A 12,271-nucleotide genomic window follows, 5' to 3' on the forward strand; every position below is an offset into this window, starting at 1 on the left:
ATTGTTAGGAGCCGACCATTGTGTAATAGGGTCTCTCTTCTCCCTTTCTCTCTCTAAAAAGGAAGGCCCTTCTTCTCTCTCCTCGCTCCTTATCTCTTTTCTTTCTCCCTCTTCTGTTAATTTATTTTCCTTCGGGTTTTTCATTACTTGTAATTGAAGCTCAATCGAGCAGTTAAGGGGTGAGTTTCGGATTTCATTTTTCCATTTCTGTACTTATATTTCTATGGCTGAATTAGGGTTTTTGAATGGGTTTGTCCGTCAATTATTGTTTTTTGTTCAATTTTAGGGTTCCTTTGTCCTTCATCGATGATTATTGTTTCATTTCGGTTCAGTTTTGGGCACAAAAGCTCATCTTTTGGTGGTTGTAGCTGTATTATTATTATTTTTTCGGTTAATCGAATTGGAGTATTTATCTCTCCAATGGATTTTTGTTGTAGCTGTTTTTTATTTTATTTTTTTGGTATTGTAGATGCTATTGCTTATTTAATTTTTAGCTTTGTTCTATGGCGGGATTTCGTTTTAAGCTTCCATTCTTTTGCTGACTGTAGTTGCCAAGGTCATTACTCATAGTTACATGATTGTCACGCTTGTGATTACTTGCAAGTTGTTTACTTAAAAATGGTGCTAAAGTAGGCGTGTAGTGGTTAGAATATGGGTTCTAGTTTATTACAGCTTGTAAATGACTATCAGGATCATTACTTATTTATTTATTAATAATTTTTTGAGATGCGTTTATTTTTTGACTAAGTTATCATATTATTCTTAATCATAGAGTTCTTTAATTTTTTGGTTTGTTTGGTGGTTAGAATATAATACTATTAGATTAGATTAAGAAAAACAAAAAAGAATTGAGAGATATTTTTGCCAAAAGTAAGTTGGATATAAAGATCTAAAATTTTACATTACCAATAAAATATATAAACATGATAGATTAGATATAATAAAATTATTTATTTCTCAATACTTTCTAATTACATAACCAAATAAATTATCTAATTCATTCTAATAGAATATATAATAGACATTACTTAGGAATTATTTAACATAATTAAATTCTTCGCTAAAAAAATAAAATAGTACATTATAGTTGCCATCACCTTTTTTTGTAGGATTTTTTCTTATATTAGATCATAAATGTATAAATATTAATAATGTTTTATTTAAATTGTTAAATTTATAATTTGCACAATTAAAATTAATTAAACTTCCTCTCACTCGCCCAAGCCTTGAGCTGTACCTGATGACTTTCATGACCCCTTTACTTAAATTAGGCAAATAACCCACTAATGTTCAATCTTTTAAGATAGCTTAATAAGAGAAGTATACTTGGTATTTATATGAATGAATTACCATGATTTTGTTTTGTAAAATGTTATCAATGCAATTGTACTCTTCATCTTTTGTGCGAATTTAAAGTGGCTAAGTTGTTTCTTATACGTATGCAGTGTGTTAGGTGGAAATCATGGCTGCTTTAGTTCAGTCGACTAATGTTCCGGGTTTAGTGGCCGGGTTAAAGCAGGGCCAGTCTAAAAGGTCTGGCAAGTCAAAAAGGACAGTGAAGATGATGAGTTGTATACAAGCACCTGGATTGAGCATGAGAGGTTTCTCAGGACTTAGAAGCCTTAATGCTTTAGATACTGTGACAAGGCCTGGGCAGGATTTCCATTCTAGAGTGGCAATTACATTATCTTCCAGGCAACGGAAGGCTACCAGATGTGTCCCCAAAGCCATGTTTGAGCGCTTTACAGAGAAAGCAATTAAAGTAATTATGCTTGCCCAAGAGGAAGCAAGGCGACTTGGTCACAATTTTGTTGGCACAGAGCAGATTCTTTTGGGACTTATTGGTGAAGGAACTGGAATTGCTGCTAAGGTCCTTAAATCAATGGGTATTAATCTTAAAGATGCTCGTGTTGAGGTTGAAAAGATTATTGGAAGAGGTAGCGGCTTTGTTGCTGTTGAGATTCCATTCACTCCTCGTGCAAAGCGTGTTTTGGAGCTCTCATTGGAGGAAGCTCGGCAACTTGGTTTGTACTTTTTCTCTTCTTCCTTTCTACCGCTCTAACTTGGTTTTGCTGCTGTTTACTGTTATGCTTTTGAAAAATTGTTTGAAGTCATTTATTTTACTTGTGTGCTTTTGGTTGTTCTTATATCAAAACTGTTGAGTCACTTTTTACCCCTCTTGGAGATTAAATGCTCATTTTAGATAAATAAAGTTGTGGTAAAAACTGGGTGATCTATAAGTTGATCAGCTTGGATTAGAATCTATTTTTAAAGCCTGTTGCATTTAAATAGGCATTAATTAATTAGACTTGTTGCTGTGCTTGTGTTGTTAATATGATGATTGAAAAGCTCAATCTTATAAAATGTTTCAGGCCATAATTACATTGGGTCTGAGCACTTGCTTCTGGGCCTACTTCGTGAGGGTGAGGGTGTAGCTGCTCGTGTTCTTGAAAATTTGGGTGCTGACCCCAGTAATATTCGCACACAGGCGAGCATAGAATTCAATTTATCTTTGATGTCAAGGTAATTAATTATAATTACTAGAGAACTTCTGCTAAGGCTTTCCTTGTGGTGGGCAGGTTATTCGTATGGTGGGTGAGAGCACAGAAGCTGTTGGAGCTGGTGTTGGAGGAGGCAGCAGTGGTACTAAGATGCCAACGCTGGAAGAATATGGAACAAATTTAACAAAGCTAGCCGAAGAGGTAAATTTGAAGTCTTGGGAATTTTTTCACTTATTACAAAATTGCCACCTTTTGCTGCTATTGTCATGAATTCTTACTCACATTACATTTCTTTCCTTTCCAGGGTAAGTTGGATCCAGTTGTAGGAAGGCAGCCACAGATTGAAAGAGTTGTTCAGATTTTGGGCAGGCGAACGAAGAACAATCCCTGCCTTATCGGTGAGCCTGGTGTTGGGAAAACTGCAATTGCTGAGGGACTTGCCCAACGAATCGCAAGTGGTGATGTTCCTGAAACAATAGAGGGGAAGAAGGTACTCTTCATACTTTAAGTGCTTGTTTAAGGATCTGATGTAGCAACCTCCCTTTTTCTAGAAATATTTTAATATATATCTGTTTATGCATTATGTCATGTAGGAGATTCTCTGTTGTTTCAATGCTCAATTTAAATCTTCGTTTAATTTTGTGAATAATAATCTGATGAGTTGCCTTTCGTCTATAGGTTATAACACTGGATATGGGTCTTCTCGTTGCTGGCACCAAGTACCGTGGAGAGTTTGAGGAAAGATTGAAGAAACTTATGGAGGAAATCAAACAAAGTGATGAGATAATATTGTTCATTGATGAGGTTCACACTTTAATTGGAGCTGGAGCAGCAGAAGGAGCAATTGATGCTGCTAACATTTTAAAACCAGCTCTTGCTAGAGGTGAATTGCAGGTAATTTCATCACCATGGATGACTAAAGCATAAAGACACACACACACACATATACTCATCCATATTGCATATATCTATATTGTGTCTTGCTAACGTTGAAGTTGAAATACAAATTATGTATTTTATTTTAAGTTCTTGAAAAACATAGATGGGCGTGATTGTTATGTACTTCTTTGAAGTTGGTTGATGCCATCAACTTTCTGCTGTTTATTCTGGTTGATGCTCAGAGTTTTGTTCATTTACTTGCTACTACTAAGATTCTGGAGGTATAGTGGAGAAGTCTTAGTTTCATTTTTGATGGTGCAGTGTATTGGAGCCACAACACTGGATGAATATAGAAAGCACATTGAGAAAGACCCGGCCTTAGAAAGACGATTTCAACCAGTCAAAGTGCCTGAACCAACAGTTGAGGAAACTATTCTAATTTTGAAAGGGCTTCGTGAGCGATATGAGATCCACCACAAGCTTCGCTATACTGATGAGGCACTTGTATCTGCTGCACAGCTGTCATATCAGTACATCAGGTACATAATTCTTAAATATTGTCAGTACAATATTATGAAGAAATTGGTGACTTTATACTTGTTCTTGTTTGAGTTTTTTTCTGATGCTTTAATTATATGCTTCAGTGACCGTTTTCTGCCTGATAAAGCAATTGACTTGGTTGATGAAGCTGGTTCTCGAGTTCGACTTCGTCATGCACAGGTAATTATCTTCCTTCTCCTCTTATTTGATTTCATGGGAGACTTGAGAGTTATTCAACGTTTGATGATTTGTGTCGTGTCATTTACAGCTGCCTGAGGAAGCACGCGAGCTTGAGAAAGAACTGAGGCAGATCACCAAGGAGAAGAATGAAGCTGTTCGTGGCCAAGATTTTGAAAAGGTAAATCTTTTTTGTTTGCTTTCATGGTGGCTTTCTTATTTTCATGATTACAACAAGGGAACCATGCATCCTATATTTTCATAATATAACTATTTAAAGTTTTTAACATTTTTATGATGACAAACAACAAAAAGAAAATGGAAGAACCTTCCTTTGAATATTGCAATTTTTTATTAAAGTCTTTTCGAAGAGAAATCAACTCCTTAGCATCCTAGTGTATATATATGTATAGGCATTTAGAACTATCATGCCCTTATTCAGTAGGCTGACCATGCTTGACCATGTTTAAAATTTCAAACAGGCTGGAGAGTTGCGTGACCGAGAAATGGACCTGAAGGCACAGATTTCAGCTGTTGTTGATAAGGGCAAAGAAATGAGCAAGGCAGAGAGTGAGGCTGGAGATGTAGGTCCTATTGTGACCGAAGTGGATATCCAACATATTGTCTCCTCCTGGACTGGAATTCCTGTCGAGAAGGTGTCAACTGATGAATCTGACCGCCTTCTTAAGATGGAAGAGACGCTTCACAAGCGCGTCATTGGACAGGATGAGGCAGTTAAGGCTATCAGCCGTGCTATTCGCCGAGCCCGTGTTGGATTGAAAAACCCCAACCGTCCAATTGCTAGCTTTATATTTTCTGGTCCTACTGGTGTTGGAAAATCTGAGCTTGCAAAGGCATTGGCTGCTTACTACTTTGGCTCAGAAGAGGCCATGATCCGACTTGATATGAGTGAATTCATGGAAAGACATACTGTTTCCAAGCTTATTGGTTCTCCCCCTGGTTATGTTGGTTACACAGAGGGTGGTCAGCTGACTGAGGCAGTTCGACGCCGTCCTTACACTGTTGTACTTTTTGATGAGATTGAAAAGGCTCATCCTGATGTCTTCAACATGATGCTTCAAATTCTTGAAGATGGAAGGTTAACAGATAGTAAGGGAAGAACCGTAGACTTCAAGAATACACTTTTGATAATGACATCAAACGTTGGAAGCAGTGTAATCGAGAAAGGAGGCCGCAGGATCGGATTTGACCTTGACTATGATGAGAAGGATAGCAGTTACAACCGAATTAAGAGCTTGGTGACAGAGGAACTCAAGCAATACTTCAGGCCCGAGTTCTTGAATAGGTTGGATGAAATGATTGTCTTCCGACAGCTCACCAAGCTGGAGGTTAAGGATATAGCAGATATAATGTTGAAGGAGGTGTTCGAAAGGCTAAAGACCAAAGAAATAGAACTACAAGTGACAGAAAGGTTTAGAGATAGAGTGGTCGATGAAGGTTACAACCCGAGCTACGGTGCTAGGCCTTTAAGAAGAGCCATTATGAGACTTTTGGAGGACAGCATGGCTGAGAAGATGCTTGCTAGGGAGATCAAGGAGGGTGACTCGGTTATTGTGGATGTCGACGCTGATGGTAATGTCACTGTTCTGAACGGCAGCAGTGGCTCGCCTGAGTCGCTACCAGAGGCAATCCCTGTGTAGAGAGAAAGAACATCATCTTGGCCTCTTGCATTGCGTTAACCTTTTGCCAGTACCTCGTTTGATTTGTTTTTCTCTGTTAGTTGGAACTCTTGCCATAGATCTATAGTTCTTCTACCATGGCTCTCTATTGCTTCAACTTCTAGTTTCATATCTGATAACAAATACAGAGTAAGAAAAGAGAAAAAAAGAACTTGATTTAGCGTTAAAAGTTCAATGTGAATACCTGCTATCAACAGCTCTGAACTCCGTCGTCGACTTGGAAGACGACCATTCTGGCAGGCTGTGTTGGGCCATGTTCTTTGTTCTTCAACCATGGCTTGTTCTTTTGTATGATTTTTATTTAGGTCTTTATGTGTAAACGTATTAATTTTCAATTCAACAATCAAAAATTTCCAAATGTATTATAACATCAGTTTTATATTAGATAAAATTTTCAATAATAAAATTTTATTTTTAAGAAGTATAGGTTTTTAGGATGATTCTAATTTAATTTAGTATTCGCTGTATAAATATTTAATATTTTTATTTTGTAATTTTATATTTTTTTTATTAGGAAATTTGCGATAAAAGTCATTATGTTGCAAAGTTTTTTTTTAGTTTTAATTTTTATTTATTATATATTTTTTAAAATAATGAAAATTTTTATTAAAACATATTATAGTATAATTTATTTAAAAACAATTTAAACGAATTTAAATTTAAAAAAAAAAAAATCAAATTAAATTATAATTGAATCACAAAATTTTGGAAATTTCTAATTTTATTCTTCTTTTGTTATTCGAGGTTAGAGTGCTAAATCCTAAAATCACGAGTTCTTTGACTCAAGGATTGAACAAATACATTCTTACATAAAATACTAATATTTTTTTTTTGCTAAAATAGTATAATTTTATGGTCAATTTTTTTTCTTTTCATTTTTACGGTTTTCATGAAATTTTTATATTTTTATGGTTTTTTTTGTTTGTTTCAGTGAGTTGTTTTCAAGTTATTTTTCCTATAAATATATTTTCGTAATTATAAAATTTTAAAAATTATATTTTTGAAAACTTGAGTGTATATTAAAAAAAAAAATAGGAATAGTAAAAAAGTAAAAAATAATGTGTATTTAAAAAAAAATCTCTAAAACAAAGATTGAACATAAATGCATGGTTATGGAAGACAAAGGTTTTTTTTTTCTGTTCGGTAAGCAAGAATTACGAGGGAGAGAATTGTTCATTAGCGAGAGGATTGAATAAAATAATTGAGTCTTTTTTTATATACTATTGTAATTTACGTTTGCTTAGTTTTATTTATAAATTTTATTAAATTTGTATGATTATCATATGGATTTCAAATAAATATATAATATTATATATAAAAAAATGACATAATATATTAAAAGAAAATTTAAACTAAAACATTGTTTATGATTTAAAAAAATATATATTATGATAACTTAAGTGATAATTTTTTCAATTAAAATTAAAATTATGTATTATATATTATTGTCATAATTGATATTTTATAATATTTATTTTATATTAATATGGGTATTAAATATCTAATCTTCTATCAAATATTATTATAAACATATTATTTTATAATATTTGAATTTATATTAATATAATTAGTAAAAATTAGAATTATATATTATTATAATAATAAAAGTTTATAACATTTAAATTTATATTAATATAATTATTAAATATTTAGTTTTCTATTATATATTGTAGCATCCACATTGTTTTGATATAATATAGCTAATGTTATCCAAAAAAATTAGCATTGATGACGTGGCAAGTGATCCCTGGACACGTGACTGACACCTGGAAAAGTTCTGCTAGAGTATCGATCAGAAGATGCATTAGGAGCAGTAAGCAATCTAGGCTTATCTGCGACCAGTCTGGTCGATAGTTCCGCATACAAGGCAACATTAATAAGAAGATCTTTGTAAATTCCGAATTTAACTCACACAATCTCCTGAATATCCGATTATTCAGGAAAGAATAACTGTAACGATCTTATGTAATCCTCCTTGAGCCTATAAATAGCAAAAGATAACTCAAGGAAGGGACTGGGGGCTTTGGAATTATTTGAGACTATAGTAATTCTCCTAGTGATATTGTATTGTTCTTCAGAGGTTAGTGAAACTCATTGAACCATTGTTCTTTGATCACTCCTTTGATTCTATATCAATAACAGTCTAAGTGGACGTAGGTTATTACCAGATCCTGGGGCCGAACCACTATAAAAATATCGTGTTGTTATTTATTTTTGTCATTGCGTTCTTCTCATCATATTCATTCATATCAAGCATATTCTGACTCCGTGTCAGTTGGCCAAATCTTGGGTCAACAGCTAATAATCACATGATTGCATTGCATTACATATTATACAATATGTATAATTTGAGCATATGCATATTCTTATAAGTGTTTTCATGTATAAGTATAAAAGTTGTGTATGTGATGTCTATATGTAGGCTCAATATTATTAACCTTGTGGCATTTGAGTTGTCTTTTATGGGTGTTTGATGTGCTCAAGATATAAGGAAGGATAAAAAAATTATGGACAAGGCATGAAATTAAGTGAAAAAAGTGAGATATAGAAGACAAAAGATGTTAAGTGGTGAAAAATAGTACAATGTCGATTACTAGTGATAACTCTAGGAATTAGAGTTATTTTACCATATTTTTTATGCTAATTGTTGCTTAGTTCTTGAGTTTTTAATTAACTTATTAAGTTTTTATGTAATTTTTAATTTATTAGTCTTACTGTAGTTTTCTAGATTTTTATATGTTTTTATAGATATTTTATTATAATATGTTGTAATTTAATTATTTAAAATTTGTGTTGTTAGATTATAAGTATAAAAAAAATGTTATTTTATTTATCTTAGTTTCTAAAGTAGATTAAAATTCAATTAGTATTTTCATGGACTTAATTTGAGTTATTTTACAATTGAAAATATTTAATTCTAATTTAATATTTACTTATTTTGCAATAAATTGTTGCATTTTAATGCTCTTGAAAAGAGAAGAAAAAATGTTAGTTTTGAAGAGAAAAGGAAATAAAAGTGATATTTTTGTAGAAAGTAACAAGAAAATATTTTCTTTACAGGCCCATGCTAGAGCCCAGGCCCACGGTCAGCTTTAGCTCCAAACCAGCTTTCGGACCTCTGCCCCATTCAGGCCCAATCTGGGCCCGTTCCCTTCCTGCCCAGATGCCAGCCCAAGCGCCTGGCCCAGTTGTCCCTCACGCCTGGCAAGCCTCCCAGCCATGCAGCCAACGCCAGCTGTCACCTCACTTTGAAGCACTCAGCTTCAGCCTTCACGTGACTCTCCTGCTGCATCTCCTCACATCAATGAAGCTTCCCTCTTGGGCCAGCTCTCCACAACATACCACATGGCCCAAGCCATCTCACAGGCCCACGCCTGCCACCTGCCACACGCCTGGCCCAGCGTGTCCTCAGCCCACAAGGCCGCCTGCCACCAGTAGCCTAAATGCTGCATTTTGTCACTTTTTAGCCTAAAAATGTCTAAGTGTACCAATTGTCCCCTAGGTTCAAAATGCCACCTTTTTACCCATTTTCTACACACTTTTTACCCCAAAATCATCATCACTCCTACAATTCACCCCTATTTACCATATTATTATTAATTTAATCAATTTACTTAATTTAAATTGATTATTTTAATAATCTCATTTTGGCTATAAATAAGGGTTTTGAAGACCATTTGGGGGTGCTTAATTTTGGTTACCATCTTTTTCTCTCATTTTCTCTCTACCATTCTATCTTCCATTTGGGTTTTTCAAGAGCATTTTGCAAGTATGTATGTCTTTTATTTTGTAATTTCTACTCTAGTTATGTGCTTCTAATCTTTTTCATAAGATTATTAAGATCATGATGAAGCAACTTGTAACTAGGTAATATTTATGTTGTATGTTGATTTCCCTTGTAATACAACAAAGTTTATGGATTTTTCTTCTACATATATTTCTTTCATCTTAAATATCTTGTATTTTAGATTGTTAGAACATATTTACACTTTGTTCTTCATTAGTGCATAAACATAATATTCTTTGTGTAAGATGTGTCATTAAATTGTACACATCCATGCTTAGAACAAAAATATTATGTTTTGCCTTATAAATAATGTTCATTGATTTATTTGTTATTTCATTAGATTGATTTACACTAAATGCTTTGAAATTATAATTTTGAAAAGTGAAGAAAAATCCTAACTTTTTATAAGAAATTTGTGTTTAAAATTATAAATATTTTGGAAAATGATAGTTTAAATTATTTTAACTATCACTAAAACTTGGGAATCAACATACTAATAAATATTATTAAACTTACATTTTGTGGATTCTAGTATCTTAATAATCTTTTCTTTTAACACTTATTTTCAACTCATTATTGGTTTATTTTCATTATCTTAAATAGCTTTATTTTTCAATCTTTTATTTTATGTTCATAATATTAAAACTTATAAATCTTTGGAACTAGGTTAGAATTTATTACTTTTGATTTAAAATAGTTTCATTTTCGATTTTAGACAACTCCTTTGGGTTCGACATCCTTGCTTACGATCACTATTCTATATGGACGATTCGTGCGCTTGCGATATATAAATTTTTAAACATACCCGTTTTGGGTCCATCAAGTTTTTGGCGCCGTTGCCGGGGAGTTGCAAGAGAAAAGAAACGAATTTATCTCAAGGTTAGTGAATTCTTCTACTAGTTATTTTAATTTTTGTTACACTTAAAAAAAAAAAAACTAAAAAATATATATCTATAAAATCTAAAAAAAAAAAAAGATAAAAAGAAATTTGGGACGGTTCAACCACCCATAAAAAAATATATACTTATATTTATATTTATTGTTTTTTTTAGTTGACGGCACTTGTGCCTCCTATCTATCCTTTTAATTTTTATAGTCGATGGCACTTGTGCCTCCTAATTTTGTTATAATTTTGTTGTAATTTTATTTCTTTTATATCTTTGTTAATTGATGGCACTTGTGCCTCTTGACATTTGTTGTAATTTTCTTTATTTATATTGTTGTAATTTTTATTTTATTTAATTTCCGCAAATTACTAGTTGATGGCAATTTTGCCTCCTAGCTAGTTGATGGCAATTTTTGCCTCCTAGTCCTCTATCTTATGTTTAAGTTGATGGCACTTGTGCCTCCTAGTTTTTACCTTAATTTTGTTATGGTCGATGGCATGCTATGCCTCCCTACTCTTGCTTAAATTTTAGTCTTATTTAATTTTTGCCTTATTTTTCTTTGTCTTCTTTAATATTTTAGCGTAATATTGTGAAAAATACTTGAAAAAAAAAAAAAAAGAAACCTAAATCTTGTCCTTTCACCATAAGCAATTCTTGCTTAAAGGAAATTTGACCAAATTCCCATCCGCCTCTACTAATTAACCTCGGGGAGTTGTTAGTAGTGCGCGAGTAAGTGGAATCAAATAGGCCTGGGGACAAGTAAACCATAAGAATTATATTGTTGTGAAATCTCTAAAAATTCTAAGTATGCTCTGTGGTTGCGGTTTTAACTGATCTTCCACATCAGAAAATTGCTTGTTTGAGATTATCCTTGTTGCCTTGTTTGTGAAAAATTGTATGCATCATTGGGAACGTAACTCTAAAAAACGATTAGTAAAAAGACGTTTATCTTTGTTTGAAATTGAAAGTGTTAGTAAAAATTTGAGCATCATGGAACCTATTGCTAATATTGTTGATGAAAATGCTGTGCCTGAAAAAACTTTGCTTGAATATTTTGCACCTATTTCATCTAATGCTCCTTCATGCATTGTTTTACCTACAACTTCTGCTACTCATTTTGAGCTTAAACCAGCAATCATTCAATTGTTGCCATCTTTTTATGGGTTAGATAGAGAGGATCCTTACATGCATGTCAAAGATTTCTTAGAAATTTGCTCAACATTTAAATTTCAAAATTTTTCTGATGAGTCGGTCAAACTAAGATTGTTTCCTTTTTCATTAAAAGACAAATCAAAAGCTTGGTTAAATTCCCTTCCCACGGGGTCTATAACTACCTGGGATCAACTTTATAATAAATTCTTACTGAAATTTTTTCCTATGTCTAAAACTGATAGTCTAAGGAGAGAAATCTCCGAGTTTTTTCAAAAAGATAATGAAGAGTTCTATGAATGTTGGGAAATATTTAAAGATTTATTATTAAAATGTCCTCATCATGGTTTTGAAAAATGGAGACTTGTAAAATATTTTTATGATGGTTTGACTCCCTCTAATCGTCAAATGATTCAATCTATGCATACTGGAAAATTTTTAAAATTTCAAGGACAAGAGGCGTGGGACGCCCTTGAAGATTTATCTGTCAATTCACAACAATGGAATTATTTTGATCCTAGGTCTAGGTCAACTAATTCACCAAAAAGAGGAGGAAGGTATGAAGTAAAAGAAGAATTAGACTTAAGAACATCCTTAGACAAATTAGCGAGAAAAGTAGAAGCTTTAGCCATAAGCCAAACTATAAACTCT

At 33.0% G+C, this 12,271-nt stretch overlaps 1 protein-coding gene and 1 non-coding gene across 2 annotated transcripts; one reads left to right on the forward strand and one right to left on the reverse strand.

Annotated features, from left to right (window-relative positions):
• On the forward strand, positions 1-6,218 carry LOC133797591 (ATP-dependent Clp protease ATP-binding subunit ClpA homolog CD4B, chloroplastic). The gene is made up of 10 exons (XM_062235542.1): positions 1-179; positions 1,446-2,024; positions 2,373-2,488; positions 2,580-2,702; positions 2,806-2,991; positions 3,180-3,395; positions 3,702-3,919; positions 4,025-4,100; positions 4,189-4,278; positions 4,580-6,218. The coding sequence occupies exons 2-10, from the start codon at positions 1,463-1,465 to the stop codon at positions 5,756-5,758; spliced, it is 2,766 nt and encodes a 921-aa protein (XP_062091526.1). The 5' UTR covers positions 1-179; positions 1,446-1,462; the 3' UTR covers positions 5,759-6,218.
• A 5,645-nt stretch (positions 6,219-11,863) lies between these two features.
• Positions 11,864-11,970, reverse strand: LOC133798862 (small nucleolar RNA R71). Its single transcript, XR_009876079.1, has one exon. It is a non-coding gene; the product is annotated as a small nucleolar RNA R71 (small nucleolar RNA).
• Between the last annotated feature and the right edge of the window lie 301 nt (positions 11,971-12,271).

This window comes from Humulus lupulus, chromosome 8 (assembly GCF_963169125.1).
Source record: "Humulus lupulus chromosome 8, drHumLupu1.1, whole genome shotgun sequence".
In the NCBI taxonomy this organism is placed as follows: Eukaryota; Viridiplantae; Streptophyta; class Magnoliopsida; order Rosales; family Cannabaceae; genus Humulus; species Humulus lupulus.

Bases quoted from the DNA above. Each gene is read 5' to 3' on its own strand.
- LOC133797591 (XM_062235542.1), top strand. From the start codon at position 1,463: ATGGCTGCTTTAGTTCAGTCGACTAATGTTCCGGGTTTAGTGGCCGGG. The intron at 2,025-2,372 runs GTTTGTACTTTT...AAAATGTTTCAG, and splicing joins GGAGGAAGCTCGGCAACTTG to GCCATAATTACATTGGGTCT. The intron at 4,101-4,188 runs GTAATTATCTTC...TGTCATTTACAG, and splicing joins TTCGACTTCGTCATGCACAG to CTGCCTGAGGAAGCACGCGA.